Source organism: Gekko japonicus, unplaced genomic scaffold (genome assembly GCF_001447785.1).
Source record: "Gekko japonicus isolate JY-2015 unplaced genomic scaffold, Gekko_japonicus_V1.1 scaffold78, whole genome shotgun sequence".
Lineage (NCBI taxonomy): Eukaryota > Metazoa > Chordata > Lepidosauria > Squamata > Gekkonidae > Gekko > Gekko japonicus.
Window position 1 is genome coordinate 742,374 of NW_015165236.1, and position 21,344 is coordinate 763,717.

Below are 21,344 nucleotides of genomic sequence, written 5' to 3' on the forward strand. Positions count from 1 at the left end.
GGAGGAGGAGGAGGAGGAGGAGATTGGATTTATACCCCATGGCCCTTCACTACCTGAAGGAGTCTCAGAGCGGCTTACAAACTCCCTTCCCTTCCCCTCCCCACAACAGACACCCTGTGAGGGAGGTAGGGCTGAGAGAGCTCTTGACAGAAACGGCTCTTTTTCAAGGACAGCTCTTATCAGAACTAGGGCTTGCCCAAGGTCATCCAGCCAGGTGCAAGTGGAGGAGTGGGGAATCGAACCCGGTTCTCCCAGATTAGAGTCTGCCCACTTAACCACTACACCAAACTGGCTCGATTTAATCGGAATGCCTGTCTTTAAAGGGGGAGGCTCCGAGCCTGTTTCTAGCCCTTCTTTTCAAGGGCTGGAAGCACGTCAGTTCATAGGGGGAAAAACCCGGCTCAGAGGGCATTTAATTGCCTTCAGAAGGCACTTAAATGCCTTTTGGGTTCCCTTCCACAGGGCCAGAAAGCTTGGAAGGGCACCTTCAGTACATCTCCAACAATCCCCCTTTTCCGCTAGCCCAGTACCCCCTAGGTCATCATGGTCAAAAACAAGGTTTCTGGCATGGCTGTTTGTAGGGCGGGGCTTTTAATTAAGGGGGCCGGATCGCACCCCCGGCACCAGAATTTTGCCTTTCAAGATTTAGCCTTCTCTTGTGATCAGGGGTGTCTTCAGCCTCTGCAGGGACCCTGAAAGACATTGGGGGGGGGGGGGTTGAGGCTGAACAACTCCAGGTTCTTCTGGAAAACTTTTTCTGTGAAATCTTTCCGGGTTGTGCCTGCGCTCGAATTTAAAGGAAGGGGCTAAATCAGGTTTCCCCCCTCAGGACCGACTCAAAGAGATGGCAGCACCTCTCCATCCCAAACCTCCAGGTAAGAAGAAGAAGAGAAGAGTTTGGGTTTATACCCCATGGCCCTTCACTACCCGAAGGAGACTCTGAGCGGCTTCCAATCTCCTTTCCCTCCCCCTCCCCACAGCAGATACCCTGTGAGGTGGGTGGGGCTGAGAGAGCTCTTTCGAGGACTGCCCGTGAGAGAACAGCTCTGAAAGTACTTGTGACTGACCCAAAGTCACACCAGCAGCTGCAATCATGTGGAGGAGCGGGGAATCAAACCCCGTTCTCCAAAATTAGAGTCTGCGCTCCTAACCGCTACTCCAAACTGGCTGGGGATCTCCTGAAATTACAAGTCTACCTCCAGATGACAGTGATCAGTTCCCCTGGAGAGAATGGCTGCTTCGGAGGGTGGACTCCGTGGTATCAAACCCCACTGAGGTCCCGCCCCAGACTTAACCCCCCAGGTCTCCAGGGGTCCCCCAACCAGGAGCTGGAAACCCTAACAACGGCTCACCCTGCTGATGATTCCAACTGGATGAATTCACCAAGGGAGGGTTTCCCTTCAACTGACATGAGCCAAAGGCGTGTACCAGAGGAGATGGGGACACGGTGCGGATCCTGCTCTGGTCCTTCGGCACACCCCTTCCATGTCCCCCCCCCCCAGCGGGGGGGATCTCAGCCAATGCTCCCTCTAAGCTGTGGAGTCTTTTGAACAAAAAATATAGTTTTTGAGCTACTGGCATTAAAGTTCTGAACGAAGCGGGGTGGATCTCAGCCAATGCTCCCTCTAAGCTGTGGAGTCTTTTGAACAAAAAATATAGTTTTTGAGCTACTGGCATTAAAGTTCTGAACGAGCGATTTGGCTCCTGCATAAATGCACCCAATGAGAAGGGAGCACTCCCTGGAGAAGACCCTGATGCTGGGAAAGATTGAAGGTCAAAGAAGACGGGGACGGCAAAGGATGAGATGGTGAGACAGTGTCATAGATGCAACGAACATGAAGTTGAGCCAACTTCAGAGGACGGCAGAAGACAGGAGGGCCTGGCGTGATCTGGTCCAGTCGGACTCGACTGTGCGACTGAACAACAACAACAAATAAATTAGTTTGCTCCGGACTGCCATCCTTCCTGAGCTAGGACAATTACGTAAACAACTTTATGGAAAAATGGTTTGTTTTCTTTGAATACGCTACTGCATGTCAACCCCACTTATATGGATGGCGGGAGAAATATAAAGACTTTGCATTCTACTACTATTATATCAGACTGACATTTTATTGTTAAGAGTCATACAAACTTGACTTTGCAATGTTATAGTTCTTGAGTTGTGTTATATGGTTATAAATTTATTGTCTTGTAACTGTTATAGTTGTTATTATAAGCCATTGAGGAAGACTACTGATGTTGAATGTTAACGATGTTAAATTTATGTTTTAAAGAAAAGCAATTAAAATGTTAATTACAAAAATGTGTGAGCCGGAGGTTAAAATCCTGTGAGCTGGCTTCACACTCAGTCAGCTTAGAGAGAACACTGATCTCAGCTACATTCTGTGCCTTTGAACAGCAGTCTTGGCTTCCGCCAATTCCAGGTTTATTCCAGAGAGGGAAATTCCAGCTTCCTTACCCCCCCCATCCACCCTGTACCCCCAGCTCCCTTCCCAAAGGCCAGCGAGCTCTTGCTTCATGATTGCAGGAGGCTTGGTTCGGCCGGCTGATCCCGAGGAGTGGAGCTGGCAGCCGGACCATAAAAGGAAGAAGTGGGCCGAAGTGGAGACTGGGCACTGCTGGCTTGCAACATCTGCACATTTTATTAGGGGTCAGGCTCCCTGAAAGATTTCCACGCAGCTAGCACAGTTGGAGAGAGAACACAGCCGGGACCGAACTCCTTGCAGTTCCCCTCCGCACCCCGAACAACTCCAACAAACCCACAAAACAGCACCGGGGAAGGAAGGAGCCGGCGGAGTGACTTGTTGCTGCACAGGGCCATTGGGGAGGGGAGGGGAACAGACGTCCCCCACCAACACAGGCGCAAAGTAATCATGCCCTGCCCCTGAGTCCGGTCCAGCTGACTTCGAAGGGCTCCTCTGACTAGCTCAAGGCAGCACGCCCCACTTCTTCCCTTCCCTAGTGTATCTGCACAACAAACCTGTGAGGTAGGACAGGGCACGTACGACAGGCCCAGCGGGGATTTGGACCCAGGCAATGCTCCCTCTAAGCCGTGGAGTCTTGTGGGCAAAAATTCTACTTCGTGAGCTACCGGCATTAAAGTGGTGAGCGAGCGACTTGGCTGCTGCATGAATTAGTTTGCTCTGCGGCCCTCCTTCCTGAGCTGAGACAAAAATGTGTGAGCCGGAGGCTAAAACACGGTGAGCTGGCTCACACTCACTCAGCTTAGAGGGAACACTGGACCCAGGTCTCACCAGCCCTAGGCCAACACTTTACCGGCTCCAAGGTACTTTGCCACACGCCCGATGCAAAAAAACCCCATTTTGTGGGGAAAGGAAACGTCTGCCTTTCGTATATGGCCGAAGTGTCTGTTTGTATGTGGCTCGTTCGCCAGCCTCCGATGGAGACCTGAATGTGTGGATGAACCATCGCTTGCGGAATCACCGAGCACAGAGAGCTTTCTTTGCACTGAGCCTCAGCTCAAGCACGGCGTTTTCCCACAGCAGGGATCGGTCATCCGTTGACATCTAGGCTATTCTCACGCAGATACCGATCTCTGTGCGGATCCCATCGCTGCTGTGGATGCAGAAGCATTTGCAATGGCAGCAGAACACCCGCACAGCAATTTCCTGAGAATTTTCCTTATATCAGCATCTCCTCGCCCGCCCACAGTCTTCATTCCCTTCCCCCCCATCAAAAGGCTTAAAAAACATATCAGGTATAGCTAGATCACTATACCATTATGACCAATCTTTTGCAGCAACGGACAAGATTCCAGCTTTCCTTTTTCGCTTTTTAGGTCTCTGGCCCTTTTTATTGCAGAGCTAAAAGAGGAAAGATGGAGCACATTTCACCTTAGAGATCCAGTTTGGTGTAGTGGTTAAGTGCGCGGACTCTAATCTGGGAGAACCGGGTTTGATTCCCCACTCCTCCACTTGCACCTGCTGATGTGACCTTGGGTCAGTCACAAGCTCTGGCACAGCTGTCCTTGAAAAAGAGCAGTTTGTGTCAGAGTTCTCTCAGCCCCACCTACCTCACAGGGTGTCTGTTGTGGGGAGGGGAAGGGAAAGGAGTTTGTAAGCCGCTCTGAGACTCCCTTGGGTAGTGAAGGGCGGGGTATAAATCCAATCTCTTCTCTTCTTCTCTTCTTACACTCCACAATGAAAAGGGCTGGAGACTTATTTGGGGGGCGGATGCAATTTGGGGGCTTGCCCATTGTGGCAATAGATTGTTATAATGTTTCAATGATCTAACAATTCCTGGTTATCATGTCTGGGGAAAAGCACTGTTGTATGAAGGAGAAAAGGCGGCTGGGGGCTGAAGCGAGAAAAACGGTACAAATGTGAGCGGGACCTGCAAAAATGCACACCTTCTTGACCACATGGTATCCAAAAGCACATTGATCACGCTTTTAAAAAAAATACATGTTTGGGAAAGAGCACAGCAAAGCCAGGGGGAAACACAGAAGGAAAATAAGCAGAGGATGAAAGAGCAATTTAAATAAGAAAGCCAAAACAAAGCACAACATCAGTGTGGAAACAGCCAAGGGATGACCTGCATGTGTGAACGGACCGACTCAGCTTAGAATGTGCTGCTCAATACTCTTCACTTTCAGTAGTGGTTCTAAACAGAGAGAGAGCCAGTGTGGTGGAGTGGTTAAGACTCTAATCTGGAGAGAACCGGGTTTGATTCCCCACTCCTCTTCCTCCACTTGAAGACTGCTGGGTGACCTTGGGCCAGTCCCAGTTCTCTCAGAACTCTCTCAGGAAGGGAAGGCAATTGTAGGCCACTCTGAGACTCCCTAGGGTTGAGAAAAGCAGGGTACAAAACCGACTCTTCTTCTTCAACTTTTGCTCATCCTCAAAACAACTTGGCAAGGTGTATCATGACACCCATTTCACAGATAGGAGACTGAGAGTGCATCAGTGAGCTGGAGTTCAGGGAAAGGTCCGTGTTCAGGGAACCTTTCTTACCCACCGGAAAAGACATCTGGGGGAAAAACATCTCTTCCGACAATGCTCTTTGCCTCTGCCTCGTGGGCCCCCAAGGGACAAGCTATTAATACATCATTTTTCCGAAAAGAAAAGAAAAAATCCTTGAGGCTATTTCAGGCTCGGAGGCAGGGATGTGGGCAGGGTTTCTCTGTCCTTTGGGGGCAAAGAAAAACAAAAAATACAAGGGGGACCAGCAATTCAAAGATGTACAAAAAAATGAAGGAAATTGCTGCAGAGTTCACAAGTAATAAAGAGACAAAAATCAACTTGTTACAAATGACGTTGAGTGATGTTAGTATTCTATATTTTCATGTTTTCAGAACACAGGACGTCAAAAACTGAAGAAGAGCGTACGAACATCTCGAGTGGTTGTTCGTTTCGAGACAACTCTTTCTCAACCAAAATTCCTATCGTAAAACAGATGGTTTGAGAATAAAGATCCAGTTGCCTTAGTTCAAAAGCACTGTTGTAAATACATATATTGCAACTCATACATACATTGTAAAGAAACTTACCAACAACAGTTTTAACAGCACGTGGGCTAACAAGTTTCAAACACGGACAACAAGTCTTAATGGTTACAAAACTCTCACTCCTTAAATAGATATAACTCATATACAAAGTCACATGAGTATAGGAGGATAGCCAACTTACTAGTACATATGCATCTCAATTTATTCTTCAAACCGAGGCATTAAGACCTATAAAAACTAAACCAAGAATATACACATTAAATTACTACAGAGTAAATTCCAAAGATGTTACAGACCTATTTACAAAAAACCAGAAGACCTATTTACAAAAACCAGAAGACATGTTTACAAAAAACAAGATAATTCCAGAGCTGTGTTGAGTCCTGCTGGTTGGATAGTGTTGAACTTGAACATCCAATAAGCCTCGGTTTGAAGAATGAATTGAGATGCATATGTACTAGTAAGTTGGCTATCCTCCTATACTCATGTGACTTTGTATATGAGTTATATCTATTTAAGGAGTGAGAGTTTTGTAACCATTAAGACTTGTTGTCCGTGTTTGAAACTTGTTAGCCCACGTGCTGTTAAAATTGTTGTTGGTAAGTTTCTTTACAATGTATGTATGAGTTGCAATATATGTATTTACAACAGTGCTTTTGAACTAAGGCAACTGGATCTTTATTCTCAAATGGTTTTTTGTATATTACAGGATAAGATTGACATCACTGCCAAATATAATAAGACAACCAGAGAACTGTATGTAACAACCTTAAAGAATTTTTTATTTGTTCAGTCATAGCCGATATGTATTTTCATGAGCTTATTGTATTCCATCTGTTTTACGATAGGAATTTTGGTTGAGAAAGAGTTGTCTCGAAACGAACAACCACTCGAGATGTTCGTACGCTCTTCTTCAGTTTTTGACGTCCTGTGTTCTGAAAACATGAAAATATAGAATACTAACATCACTCAACGTCATTTGTAACAAGTTGATTTTTGTCTCTTTGGGGGCAAAGACCAAAGTCTCCCAAGGAAGAACAATCTCAAAGAACCAACAGCTCTGACCATCCCTCCGGAAAAGCAATGCTCATTTCCTCTGAGTTTTGAGACTTTCAGTCTACAAGGGCCGGGCCAGCTGGGGACTTTAAAAGGAGCCAGGAAGTGAAGCAGCCCCTGCAGTTGCCAGTTCGGATCTGGCCAGCAGTGACAATGGGCGGAGACTTGCCTACCGTGCCTCAGCTTGCTCCTGGCCACCAATGGCCCTCCAGGACAGCAGTAACTTTCCCGGGAAGTTAAAAAACCCACCTGCTCCTCTGCATCCCGACTGATGGGCATTTATTTGAAGGTCTACACTGATCTCAGGACGACCAGCATAAGGCATTCTCCCACACACCCAGACACTGTACACAAAGGATGCATGCAGACCTTTGAGCAAATGCGCATCTGTTGCAGAAGGGGGCCTGCCACCAATCTACACACACACACGCCGGGTGCCCTAACTGCAAATGGATTTTGAGACTTGGATCTTCACTGAGCACCAGACTTCTACCAACGACCTGTCAAAACATGTGCACTTCCAGACACAACCTGGTTGCCATGATGCACAGCTTACATATGGGCGGTGGCTGAGTGGTAGAGCCTCTGCTTGGCATGCCGAAGGTCCCAGGTTCAATCCCCGGCATCTCCAGTTAAAGAGACAGGGAGTAAATGATGTGAAACCCTGAGACCCTTGAAAGCAGCTGCCAGTCTGAGTAGACAATACTGACTTTGATAGACCAAGGGTCTGATTCAGTATAAGGCAGTTTCATGTTTCCAGAAGCCTTGTGTCCAGATCACAGGAGGTGGTATTTCCGCTCTATTCTGCTATGGTCAGGCCTCACCTGGAGTCCTGTGTCCAGTTTTGGGCACCCCATTTTAGGAAGGATGTTGACAAGCTCGAGCGTGTCCCGAGGAGGGCAACCAGGATGGTGAGAGGGTTGGAATCAAAGTCTTATGAGGAAAGGCTGAAAGAGTTGGGTCTGTTTAGCCTGGGAAAGAGAAGGCTTAGAGGGGACATGATTGCAGTCTTCAAGCATCTGAAGGGCTGTCATGTAGAAGATGGAGCAAATCTATTCTCTCTTGCTCCGGATTGCAAGACTAGATCTAATGGGTGGAAATTACAAGGGAGTTGATACCGGCTAAGTATCAGGAGAAACTTCCTGACTGCAAGAGTGGTTGAGCAGTGGAACAGACTGCCTCAGGAGGTGGTGGATGCTCTGCTGGACGTTTTCAAGTGGAGGCTGGACAACCATCTTTCGGGTATGTTGTAGGGCTATCTTTCGGCTACGCTCCTGCAGAGTGCAGGGGGTTGGACTAGATGATCTTGAAGGTACCTTCCAACTCTAACATTCTATGATTCTATGTATTTATATATATAGCGTGTCCTCCAGTTCCTCCCTCCTATACAAGAGTCACATTTGTTTCAAATAATAACAGGAGGTCTGTTATGCTGGCAGGCATGAATGAAAAACACATTATATGTTAATTCACAATGGAAAAAGTTTGCCTGGTGCCTACTTTACTTTCTCTTAGACTAAAACACTACTTTTGTACCCAGGCTTTTAATTAGGGGTTTATCTTATCTGCTTCTTATTGGCCTGCTCTATGAATGTTTTTATGCTGATCAAGCCGGGCTCTTACGTTCTTACGCTGCTCATTTCTAACGGCTTGTTTTTTATACTGTGTTTTTTAATTGTATTAGGAGTTGCGGTGGCTCAAGTGGTTAAGACGCTGAACTGCAGGCTGTGGAAGGTCAGTAGTTCAGCAGTTCGAGACCTGCATTGCCGCATGACAGAGTGAGCTCCTGTCTCTAGTTCCAGCTCCTGCCAACCTAGCCGTTCGAAAACAAGAAATTGCAAGTAGATAAATAGGTACCACTTCGGTGGGAAGGTAACAACGTTCCGTGCACCTTGGTGTTTAGTCATGCCGACCACATGACCACGGAAACATCTTCGGACAGCGCTGGCTCTTCGGCTTTGAAACGGAGATGAGCACCACAACCCTAGAGTCGGACTCGACTGGCTTTCGAGCAAGGGAACCTTTACCTTTTACCTTTTAATTGTATGCTGCCCCAAGGTGGACTCTGAAGTGGTGGCAGGGAAATATTCCCAATAACTAAATAAATATTTAGATTGGAGAGGAAGGTGGCATGATGTAGCCCGCTCTGGCTCAGCCCCTCCCATCTAGTGGAGTTCCGTGGGCGCTGATTGGCTGACAATCCCTTGTCAGCCCATTTGCATGAGGCCTGAATCCCAGGGATTGGTTCAGAGCCCTGAAGGAGAGGCGGGACTTTTAAGGAGGATCACCACACACCAGGGATACCTAGAAAGAGCTTCCAGGTCCAGAGGCAGTCTACCTCAGAATCCCAGCTGTTGTGAGGAAATGGAAGGAGGGAACCATTCCTCGTGGGCTTTCCAGAAGCTTTTGAAGGGCCATTGCGAGAAGAGAAAGCCGGACTTGATGGCCCTTTGGTCTGATCCAGCTGGGGTCCTTGAGGTGATGTAAAAGAGCAGCTGCCAACCTGAGCAGACGATCCTGACCTCGATGGACCAATGTTCTGATTCAGTCTAAGGCAAGTTTTCAAGTGTTTAGAAGGTAAATAGGTTCAATCCCCATCAGCATCTCCGGTTAAAAGGACCAGGCAGTAGGGGATGTGAAGGACCGCCAACCTGAGACCCTGGAGAGCTGCTGCCAGTCTGAGTAGACAATACTTGATGGACCGATGGTCCGATTAAGGCAGCTCCACGTGTTGATGCGACAGGCCAGTCACCAGCAATGTTCCCTCTAAGCTGCGGAGTCTTGTGAGCAAAAATTCTACTTTGGGAGCTCCTGGCATTAAAGTTGTGAGCGAGCGATTTGGCTACTGCATAAATTAGTTTGTCCTGGAGCCATCCTTCCTGAGCTAAGACGAAAATTTGTGAGCTGGAGGCTAAAAAAACTGTGAGCTGGCTCACACTGACTCAGCTTAGAGGGAACACTGGTCACCAGCCATGAATCGTGATAGATAAGAATGGAACCTCCACATCCAGAGGCAGTATATCTCTGGATCCCAATTATTTTGCCTTCGTGCCCTGGTTGTGGGTATCCCAGAGGCGTCTTGTTGGCAACGATGAGAAACAGGAAGCTAGACTTGATGGGCTTTTGGTCTAAACCTAGAAAGGGTCTTTGCGGTGATCTTCAGCATTCTAGAGGGGACAGCAATTCCCGGAGCGAGATGGAGGAAGAAAGTCAGTGCCCCTGAACTCGTGCTGGCATGCTGGACTGTTGGAAGGAAAGAGCAAGAACTAGAAGGAACCGTTCTGCATACCAGACACAGAGTCCGCTTTGCCTACGCGTATGACACAGCTCAGATGCAATTGCGTTTTAAGAGATGCTACGGACTGAGCTGGCCACTCTGAAGCCGGAGATGTTTAGCCCGTTGGCTTCGCCTGCTGTATTTTGATACTCTTTCAAAACTATTTAAAGCATTTACATTTTTATGGCCCTGTTTGGTCTCTGGACTGCAAATCTTTGCTGATGGGCAAAACAAATAAAAGGCGAACAGAAGCTTCGACATGATCCAGACCTCTCGGCTGTTTCCACATTAAGTCTGTGCCGCTCCGTCATTTCAGTATTAGAAACCAGACTTCCTCCTGTGTTATTAGCATTTTAAAAAGCCATCTTCACCTCATCAGGGTGTGCTCAAGAGCCCATTCCGCAAAACACTGTGCTGAGTTCCCCGACAGCTGCTGCAGCTGTTTCCCAAATACGTTTTTTCCCCTGAATTAAAATCGGAGACTTTCCTAAAGCCAAAAAATGAGGACTTTTTGTGCACAAGAGAATAAACATTGTGTTCACCCGTAGAGGAATTTTTTTTGCTGTGTTATTCCAAAAGTCATTTGTCTGAGCATGTCTGCTGATCGGGAAAAGGGAAGGCGAGAGCTGGAATGTTTGCGACACTCTTCTATAGACAGGCTATTCTGCGGGGAGCCAGCATTTGGGAAAGACCACGGCACAGCAAAAGTACCCAGTCCAGGAGAGGCTGATGCGGCGCAAGAGAAGGGAATCATACAGAGATGCAACAGGCAACCTCCTTTGTGGACAATGCCTGGCGTTTGCAGTGGCCTTTAATTGAGTTATTTTTCACTGCACAGTTTAGGAATTCCAACAGCGGGTTATGCCAGTTCCCCTGGGCAGGAAGCTGGGCAGGATTGCAAACGAAAGGGGCTATCTCTGTTTGAATGGAGAGATCCAGGGCGGGCCCACAAATTTTAACGAGGGTGGGGGGGATGATATCCCACTCCCTCATTAACACGGCGCCCCGTCTGCTGTGGAATTCTCCTGTACAGCTTCAGTGGTATAAACCTCTCTGCTTGGCACACAAACAGCATCGAGAAAGAACGGATCTGCTCTGAAATGGGAGAGTCCAGCCACTGGGTATTCTCGCATCTCAAAAAGCTGAAATCGCTTGCAAAGATGGAGACCGTGAATTTGGGTGCAGCGAAGGTCTCCCGTCGACACCGCCCTTCCTTTCATAATTGTAAATAGCTCCACAAATTAATCGCAACTGAGTAGAAGCATTTGCCTACATACACCGGAAGAGGAAACCCACACAGCTAAAATTAGGCGATGCGAAACCATTCCCTCTTTGGCTATCTTGTCCACACACTGGAAAGGAAGAAGAAACCCTCAAGCTCCACACTGGCCGTCTTATCTCAGAATCCCACCACAGCTAGATACCCCAAAGCAGGGTTGGAGAGGGAAAAGACAGTGTTGCCTCTGAGGCTGATGGAAGGAACTGGCTTATATGGTTTATAGGTCTAAGATGTGACGGTCACCCAGAAAGGACTCCTCCTCATTCTCCAAAGTGTACCCACCAACAAGCCAAAGAACACACCGAACCCTGCTTTAGAAGTCAGAATTTGGAAGGCACCATTTGAATGAAGATTTTCCCCATCAAGGTTTTTCTCCCCAGCCCACAAACGGATTTTGTGCGTTGGCCGAAAACACAAGGTAGAACGGCGACCTGCCCGAGAAGACACTTAATTCTTAAAGGGACGCAGAGGATGATTCCGGGAGCAGCTCTCTACCTAAAAGCAAGCCCTGCTGGTTTCAGAACATCATTCCAAAGTTGAGCACCATCTGCTGCAGAGCCAAGGCTGGTGGTCAGTCTGTCCCAGCACGTGCTTGAACTCCATTGCAACGGAAGAGCCAAGCATTTCAGTTGAGAAAAAAGTCTTGACTCTTTGGCCAGATAAAGCAACTGCGGTGCAAACTTTAAAAAGCTGCCCCCACATGCAGCCCCCACAAGCACAGTTCCCTCTGCACACATTTGTGACTCTTTGGTGTACAAGCTCTGCAGCATCAGAGGAGCAGAGATATAAATCCCCCCCCCAGACTGCACAGTGTCAGTTAGCACTGCCATTCTCTGGAATGTGTGGGGGGAATCCTCCTCGCCTGCCTGGTACACTAACAAAGTCTCCTGTCTGGGTTTTATCTGCTTTTGCTTTTCTGACCTTGGATGTGCCAGCTGCTACCGACCTGCTGGGAACAAGCGGTTTCTCCTTTGCTCGTTCTCTTTCCCCCGCCCGCGCGGACTTTGCTTATTGGCCTTTGCTTGTGTGTGTGGGGTTGTGTGTTTTGAACCTAGTATAATTCAGGGTGCCCTGCTGCTTCGGGCCATTCCTGACACAAGAAATACACGTGTCATATTTATGAACTACCAATAAACAGAATTATTCTTATGAAGCGCTGTGCGGTGTGATCTGACTATCGAACCCTGACATACAGCAAACAGAGCATTAGCAGATCTCTGAAAGACAGGCGAGGAAAGAAATCCAAAACCAGCTTGAGGACAGACTAATTATTTCAGCCACGCTCCCCAGACCCCTTTGCCTGACACATTCCTTCTTTTCTTCAAATTGCACAATACAGCTGCATGGGAGTGCAGAAAGAGCAGCGGATAAATCCGGAAGCCTAGCAGGCGGCCTCCCACCCTGCAGCTGGAAGAAGGGGCCTCAAAGGACCAGTAAACTGGCCAGTCAGGTATGAATATGTGAGGCCAATTTGTAGAGAGCCAAGCGCTAGTTCATCCATTCTGGCAAGAGAAGCAAGCAAAAATTTCTAGAAGCCAGGTAAGATGTGAAAATCTGCCCCTTGTCCATTGCTGTAGCCCAACTGCCAGATGCCAGGCCCAGAGGTGTAGGTTTCGTGGCTGTTTGGTACCTGGAATGTTGCACCTCCATAGCCCAGCACAGCCTACCTCTGACTGCCTCTCCAACAAAGATCTTTCCCAGCCCTGTTCGACCACTCAGCTGTCCCCACTCCTCACTAGCAGACGAAATCCACACTGATGCAGATGGCAGACACCAGCCATGCCAGGGGACTTCCAGCTGCCGGCCCAAAGGGAGCATTCCTCCATGCCCCTATTTGCCAAAACTATTTGCTTGGCACACAACCCTTGGTGTACGCGCAGATCAAAAACAGCTTTCCCTTTTTGAGTCACATCACAGTCCTGATTGGAGGCCGGTGCCAAAACGTTTCTAGGAAACACGTGCAGCCCCTCGGGGGCCGGTTCAAGACATTTTGGTGCTCGGGATCCAAATGCCACCGGTGTGGGGCACAGTCCGCAGGCAAGTTCTCCTGCCTGAGCCCCATGGAAATGAAAAACAGCCGCACGAGAGCGGGTTGTGCCACCCAGGGCTCAGAGACGTCCATCTTCCCCTTATTGCCTTCCGTGGCATACATATTTTGGTACCAGCAGACGCGCTTATGCCTCTTCAGACAGAAATCTACCCTATTTCCAGAGAAAGAACAGCAGAACCATGCTCGAGGGTCATCGCCAGTGTTCCCTCTAAGCTGAGTCAGTGTGAGCCAGTCCACAGTTTTTAAGCCTCTGGCTCACACATTTTTGTCTTTGCTCAGAAAGGGATGGCTCCAGAGCAAACTAACTGATGCAGGAGCCAGATCCCTCGCTCACAACTTTCATGCCAGTTGCTCACAAAGGAGAATTTTTGCTCACAAGACTCCAGAGCTTAGAGGGAACATTGGTCATCGCCTCCGCCCTACCTTGCATCATGCTCCGGTACGCCGTGTCAGCGATCGCGTAGATGTGTGGGGGCATCTCGTGCCGCTTCTTCCCTTTGTACATGTCGATAATTTTCTCCGAGTAGATGGGCAGCTGTTTGTACGGGTTCACCACCACACAGAAGAGGCCGGAGTAAGTCTGAAAGGAAGGCCGTGAAACACGGAACATTTAATGCGCTTTGTTATTTTCCAGGCACCCAGCAGCCACCCAAGGCGCATTGCTAGGTACCACTTGGCCTAAACCGGTCAGTTACTGAGTTATAGCAAGATAAAGCAACCCTCCAGGAGTACCTTCAAGCCTTAACAATGTTTATTTCGGTATAAGCCTTCATGAGTCAAAGCCCACCTCTTCAGGTTTTTAATTTGTTTTTTTTTACTTCAGTTGGGCCAGTCACACACTCTCGGCCCAACCTACCTCACAGGGTTGTTGTGAGGATAAAACAGAGGAGGGGAGAACAGTGTAAGCTGAGAAAGACAGGGTATAAATTAAATAAATAAAGATGAATAAATACACTGTTTGGTGTCGTGGGTAAGAGAGGCGGACTCTAATCTGGAAGAACCAAGTTTGATTCCCCATTCCTCCACATGCAGCTGCTGGAGTGACCTTGGGCCAGTCACAGTTCTCTCAGAGCTGTTCTCTCAAGAGCAGTCCTCGAAAGAGCTCTCTCAGCCCCACCTGCCTCACAGGGTGTCTGTTGTGGGAAAGGGGAAGGGAGATTGTAAGCCACTCTGAGACTCTGAGTGAAGGATGGGGTATAAATCCAACTCTTCTTCTTCTTCTTTCTCCCCAGTGGGGACTCAAAGCAACTTACATTCTCTGCCCCACCTCCATTTTATCTTCACAACAACCCTGTGAGGTAGGTGACGCTGACAGCATGTGCCTGGCTCTAGGTCACCTAGCGAGCTTCCAGGGGCAGTGTGAGGATTTGAACCTTGGTCTCCCAGTTCCTAGTCTGACACTTTAAGGGGAAAGGGGGCAGGGTGTGTGGAAGCCATACCCCATGTTGTCCCCACACCGGTGGCTTTTCCTGATTTCATGTGGAAACGGCTAAAGGTGCATAAGTATAAACACAATGTATATTTGTGGTGCTGTACATCACCCACTTATTCAGGATCAGGCAATAAACAATTTCCTCCAAAGGGGGGAAAAAGCACCCTCGTATGTTGTGAAGAAATGCTTTTTTTTTCTTTGGAGGTTTGAAAAAAAATGCATTTCTTCACAACATACGAGGGTGCTTTTTCCCCCCTTTGGAGGAAATGTTTCCACATGGAATCAGGAAAAGCCACCGGGAACAGGGAACAGAGATTTGGCAGCATTAAGACTAGAAAGACTTCAGGAAGAAATTTCTTGACCTGGCCTGTCCAGGTCAGTGGGAGAGAAAAGAGAGGTGATAACACTCAGGTGAGCTAGGAGGAAGCTCTTTGGGTGCTGAGTCCATCAGAGCAGACAGAACTCTTAATTGAGGTCTGGAGGAGGCAGCCTTTAACCATATGCTGGCCTGAAGAGCTGGAGGAAGCTTCAAGGTAATGGTGACTCTGTAGAGATCTTTAACTTCCTAAGCTAAGCAACCTGTTGTACATTTTAACATCTGATAGGGCATGTACAGAGAGAGGGGGACAGAGGACTTGCGTTTTACCCATTTCTTTTGAATCCCTTGCTCTGTCTGGTGCTGTGCTAAAAGGATGCTTGTGAACATTTTCTTTTGAATAAATACTTTATAACTTTGGATGCCGGCAGTGGTTCTCTGTACCACACAGACCTCCACGGTCTCAGACACGCTGTTTTGAAAGGAACGCCAGGGGGGAGGCAGGCAGTTGGCAAGTGGCTATTCCTCTCGGGGCACACCAGGCAGTCAACTGTCCCTGTGGTGACCAGCGGGAGACACGGAGGCAAGGTCTCAGATTTTGGAAGGGACGCTGGGAGCCTTGACCCGCCCAGCGGTTGATTCCTTACAAAGGTCAGGTGGTGGTGATGGGCTACTGGAGAGAGAGAAAAGCCTCTCCAGGTATTGGGGAAACGTTGGAGGGCAGAGTGGAACAAGGCCTGTTCTGTCACATATGCCAAAAATGGTGGCCAGCAACCACCATCTTGGTGTAGCATTGAGGGGGGCGGCAGAGACTTCTGAAACAGTTCTGCAAATGGCCTTCACTGCTCACGCTTTCAGCACAGACCCCAAATCAGAGCAGAGAATCACTTGCTGTTGAAAAGCTACTCTGGCCAAAGGTCGATTCGGGGGGGATCGCGGGGGATCGCAGTTCCCCCGGGTGAGGTGCGGGGAGGCGGGGCACACGATGAAGCCCCGCCCCCTGCTTGCGGCCACCCCGCTTCCGGCCCTCATTCAGCCAGGAGGAGGCAGAAGAAGAGGGAGGGTAAGTTGCTTCCTCCCCACCTCTCCCCACCCCTGACTGCCTGGGGCCAGGGAGGGCCTTGGCGGGGCTTCCTTGCACTCCCGCCGGCCTTGCAGGTCCACCGTCGGGCCCCTCATGGGGCTCGGCAGTGGAGCTGCAAGGACGGCCGCAGCGGCTGGGACCGTTGGGGGTGGGGGCCTTCGCGGGGCTTCCTCGCAGGTCCACCGCCGGGCCTTATGACACACTTCTGGTGATGTCAGGGGGTGTGGCCTTATGACACACTTCCGGTGATGTCAGGGGGTGTGGCCTTATGACACACTTCCGGTGAAGTCAGGGTGTGTGGCATATGCTAATGAGTTATGCTAATGAGTTCCCCTAGCTCTTTTTCTACGAAACGACCCCTGACTTTGGCATATAGGTGAGAATGCTTGTTTCCAAAAAGTGTTCCACCCAGGGGTAGATTGGGATGTTCCACCCAGGGACAGGATGTCCAAATGGCTCAGGAGCTAGAGACGAGACGAGCAAACCAGGCCCCGGCAGTGCCACACCGGGCTCAGACCTTGGGTGGCCAACCTACAGGTGAGTAAACCAAAGAAGGGACCACAGTTACAGGGAATTGCATCAAACAAGAAAACACTGTGATAAAATTGACAATGACATTTCATAATTCCTGTGAACATCAATTTATATATCTGTTCTAAATGACCATGTTTGTTCCAGGATAATCCGAGGGAATTAAGGAAGAAGTTAAGAGGCAATAATTTGAAGAAAGTAAAAAAGAAGTTAACCTCTCACCAGTGTTCCCTCTAAACTGAGTTAGCGTGAGCTAGCTCACAGTTTTTTAGCCTCTGGCTCACACATTTTTGCCTTAGCTCCGGAAGGGTGGGGCTCCAGAGCAAACTAATCGATGCAGTAGTCAAACCGCTTGCTCACAACTCTAATGCCAGTAGCAGCTCACAAAGTAGAAGTTTTGCTCACAAGACTCCACAGCTTAGAGGGAGCATTGGCTCTAACTATCTGAAGGTAACAAAAAAAGAAGTGAAGCTGTATCAAGAGGCTGACGCCTTCCAACATAATAGAAGAGAAGAAGAAGAGAAGAAGAGATTGGATTTATACCCCGCCCTTCACTACCCAAAGGTGTCTCAGAGCGGCTTACAAACTCCTTTCCCTTCCCCTCCCCACAACAGACACCCTGTGAGGTGGGTTTACTCCTGAGGAAGACGGGTGAAATGAGTGTATAACTGGGTGCTCATTGAGGATGTTGGACTTTCCCTTGAAAATGTCAGCACTTTCCTTAGCAATATTGTAAAAGTTTTAGGTAAAGGTAAAGGTTCCCTTGCTCGAAAGCCAGTTGAATCCGACTCTAGGGTTGCGGTGCTCATCTCCGTTTCAAAGCTGAAGAGCCAGCGCTGTCCGGAGACTTCTTCGTGGTCATGTGGCCGGCATGACTAAACACCAAGGTGCACGGAACGCTGTCACCTTCCCACTGAAGCGGTACCTATTTATCTACTTGCAATTTCTTGCTTTCAAGACATATAAATCGATGTTCATGGGAATTATTAAACGTCATTGTCAACTTTATCACAGTGTTTCTTTGTCTGATGCAATAACCTACACCTACACCTCGGAACTGGAACTGATCTCCAGATGGCAGAGGAAAGGGAAGAAGGCTTCAGAGGGTGGATTCGATGGCATCGCGTTTCCTCCAGAGCTCCTTTCCCTCCCCAAATTCTGCCTTCCCCACGTGTCACCCCCAAACCTCCACAAATCCCCCAAGCCGTAGTTGGCACCCACCCAGCCAGTGCGGCTCAGAAGGCCATAGTGGGCCAGGTGGAGCTGTCACTCTCGCCACTGGTTGGCTCGACCGCCCCGCAATGTTGCCCGCAGCATGGGGGCTCCACCAACAACCCTCCAAGCAGGGCCGGCCCCAGCTTATTTTGCATCCTAAGCGAGGATCCCCTCTGGCGCCCCCCCCCATGCGCCCACCAATTTTCAAAAATAAATGCATTTTAGGAAGAATGAAAAACACAAATAATCAAGGAACTCCCAGAGTATAGGGCCGGGTTCAGTTTGGCGCCCCTAAGGGCCGTCCTGCTCTAGGCGATCGCCTAGTTCGCCTAGTGAGTGAGCCGGCCCTGCCTCCAAGGTAGCACGCACCCCCGGAAGGATTTTGCCAATGACTGTGAGGGCCGACTGATTCCTTGTTCAGACACAGGACTCCACAGCTTTGCTCAGAGGGTTCTGTTCCTTCTCTCGGCCTCCTCCTCCTCCTCCTCCTCCTCCCAATCCCTTCCTCATGCCTGGCTGGGAGAGCAGGGAGTCAGGTCACCCGGTTTGCGCATCGAGGGCCTATCCTTGCAAAGTCCCGCTCCGTTTCCTTCCTCTCGGCTTCCTAATCGCCTGTGAAAGCTCTCGCAAGTATGCGATCACACGCGAGCCTGCAGGCTGACCTTTCAAATCAGCCATGTCCCTGAGCACCCATCCGCGGTCTGGGATTTCCCCCCGTTCTTGACCATATTAGGAGACGGCCCAAGTTTTCACACAGAGTAAACACTTTATATGGCATTCGGCAAAGGCAGAAATGTATGTTGGCAGCGGGGAGGACCAGAACGGAGCCTCAGAGAGTCCGTCCACAGCTGCCGCTTCTTGAGAGGTCTGGAAGGGCTCTCCCGCAAACACCTTTCGCTCGAGTGGCCAGCTCACGCTGGGACTGTAGGGCCCACCCAGGCTATGCAACGGGGAGGGGGCTCCGAGCCAAACACGGAGGACAAACAACCAAGGCTGACCCTTCCCTTTGCAAGGAGGGCTCTGTGCTTCCCCATAGATTTAACTCTCACAGTGTTCCCTCTAAGCTGAGTTGGTGTGAGCTAGCTCACAGGTTTTTAGCCTCCTGCTCACACATTTTTGTCTTACCTCAGGAAGGATGGCTCCAGAGCCAACTAATGTATGCAGGAGCCAAATCGCTGGCTCACAACTTTAATGCCGATGGCTCACAAAGTAGAATTTTTGCTAACAAGACCCCACAGCTTAGGAGGAGCATTGCTCACAATCCAAACTAACATTACAGGCGAGACACATGACTGGGCTTTTCCCCTTGCCGGGGGCTGGGGTGGGGGGGGGAAGGCTACAGGAATTAATTAATTTATAACCCGCTCCTTCCTGAAACCGGCTCAGGTCGGGTGACAACAATTTATAGAGATGCAATTAAAAACCTTCATGCAACATAACAATTAACCAAAATCAATACATACAATAAAATCAATAAGACCGCTACTATATGATGTAAGATGGCGTAAAACTCATACGGAGGGTCAACAGAAGGGGGAAAGGAGGGAAGCAAATGGGAGAGGGGAAGGAGGGGGAGGCCAGCCAGTGTCAGGGGGCTGGGGAGGACAGCCCCACACTCGATTCTGCCTCCGTTGGTGTCAAAAAAAGAATCCGCCCACGGTTCTAGAGTCACAAACCTTACTGGTTTGTACATCTGTGCAGCAGAGATCCAGTGTGGTGTAGTGGTTATAGTGTCGAGCCAGGATCTGGACGACCCCAGGTTCGAACCCCCACTCTGCCGTGGAAGCTCACTGGGTAACCTTGGGCCAGTCTCAGCCTAGCCTACTTTATAGGGTTATTGTGAGGACAAAATCGAAGAGAGAACAATGTGAGCCACATCTATCTATCTATCTATCTATCTATCTATCTATCTATCTATCTATCTATCTATCATCATCATCTAGAAGAAGAAGAAGAAGACGAGATTGGATTTATACCCCGCCCTTCACAACCCAAAGGTGTCTCAAAGCGGCTTACAAACTCCTTTCCCTTCCCCTCCCCACAACAGACAGACACCCTGGGAGGTCGGTGGGGCTGAGAGAGCTCTTTCAAGGACTGCCCGAGAGAAGAAGAAGAAGACGAGATTGGATTTATACCCCATGGCCCTTCACTACCCAAAGGTGTCTCAGTGCGGCTTACAAACTCCTTTCCCTTCCCTTCCCCACAACAGACACCCTGTGAGGTCGGTGGGGCTGAGAGAGTTCTTGACAGAAACGGCTCTTTTTCAAGGACAGCTCTTGTCAGAACTAGGGCTTGCCCAAGGTCATCCAGCCAGGTGCAAGTGGAGGACTGGGGAATCAAACCCGGTTCTCCCAGATTAGAGTCCACGCACTTAACCACTACACCAAACTGGCTCTCATAGATCTATCTATCTATCTATCTATCTATCTATCTATCTATCTATCTATGTATCATCATCATCATCATCATCATCATCTATCTCTGCTCATACAGCTATCACCTCAAGCAGAAATTAGAACCAAAAAAATATTTTAAAAGACCTTAGTATTATTTCTCTTATATTTGATTATTGCACCTATGAATTTTGCCACAGAGAGGGTGACACGATCATTGGTATCCGATAGTAGCTATGATACTTGGGCTCACACACTTAGCCATTCCGTATCTTTAAATAAAGTGGGGACTAAATTAGCCTTCAACTTGTTGAATGTAGGGCCCTCCATAATCATATGTTCGATGGTTTTGATTGTATGATATGAGCGTCTGCATGTTCTATTAGAATATGATACTCTATTTTTATCTGATCTCCAAAACCGCCAAGGGAAGAACGAGGAGGAGGAGGAGGAGGAGGAGGAGGAGGAGATTGGATTTATACCCCGCCCTTCACTGCCCAAAGGTGTCTCAGAGTGGCTGACAAACTCCTTTCCCTTCCCCTCCCCACAACAGACACCCCGTGAGGTAGGTGGGGCTGAGAGAGCTCTTGACAGAAACGGCTCTTTTTCAAGAACAGCTCTTGTCAGAACTATGGCTTGCCCAAGGTCATCCAGCAGCTGCAAGTGGAGGAGTGGGGAATTAAACCTGGTTCTCCCAGATTAGAGTCCGCGCACTTAACCACTACACCAAACTGACGCTCTGACTAAAGTAAAAGCTCTTCTTAGTTTTGGGACTGTCGATTGGTAAAAATAGTTTGGCAGCTGCATCACCCTGCGTGCTCCAGTAGCCACTTTGAGGAGAAAGGTGTGGTAGAAATGAAGTCAATAAAAAAGTGCCTAAATCAGGCCAGGACAAATAACTTCAGCTCTTTGTAGAACTTCTGTGGTCAGCTTTGCCTGCCCACAGGGTGGAGGCGTAGCTTTCGTGTCAGTGGGCAAAGCCAGTGTAGCGCAGCGGACAGAGTGGACGGAGAGATCTCTATCGTCCGGAGACCAGCTGTAACGCTGGGAGATCTCCAGGCCCCACCTGGAGACTGGCAACCCTATCACAGGCCTGGGTTCCAGGCATTGTAAAAATATAGGCAGCAAGGATCAGATAGGCCTTGCCACCGGGACTTTGGCACAGTCTTGGTCCCAGAGACATTGCATAAAATATCAGGTCTCTACGCAGGGACGGGGAGAACAGCCTCAGAGAGGGTCTG

At 49.0% G+C, this 21,344-nt stretch overlaps 1 protein-coding gene across 3 annotated transcripts in view; it reads right to left on the reverse strand.

Moving 5' to 3' along the window:
* The window catches only part of MYH11 (myosin, heavy chain 11, smooth muscle), a 121,142-nt gene that overhangs the window by 86,597 nt on the left and 13,201 nt on the right, over positions 1 to 21,344 (reverse strand). For all 3 annotated transcript variants that reach the window (XM_015409942.1, XM_015409941.1, XM_015409943.1), the window contains exon 3: positions 13,556 to 13,712. In XM_015409942.1, the coding sequence (XP_015265428.1) occupies positions 13,556 to 13,712 (157 nt within the window). The remainder of the gene's footprint in view (positions 1 to 13,555; positions 13,713 to 21,344) is intronic.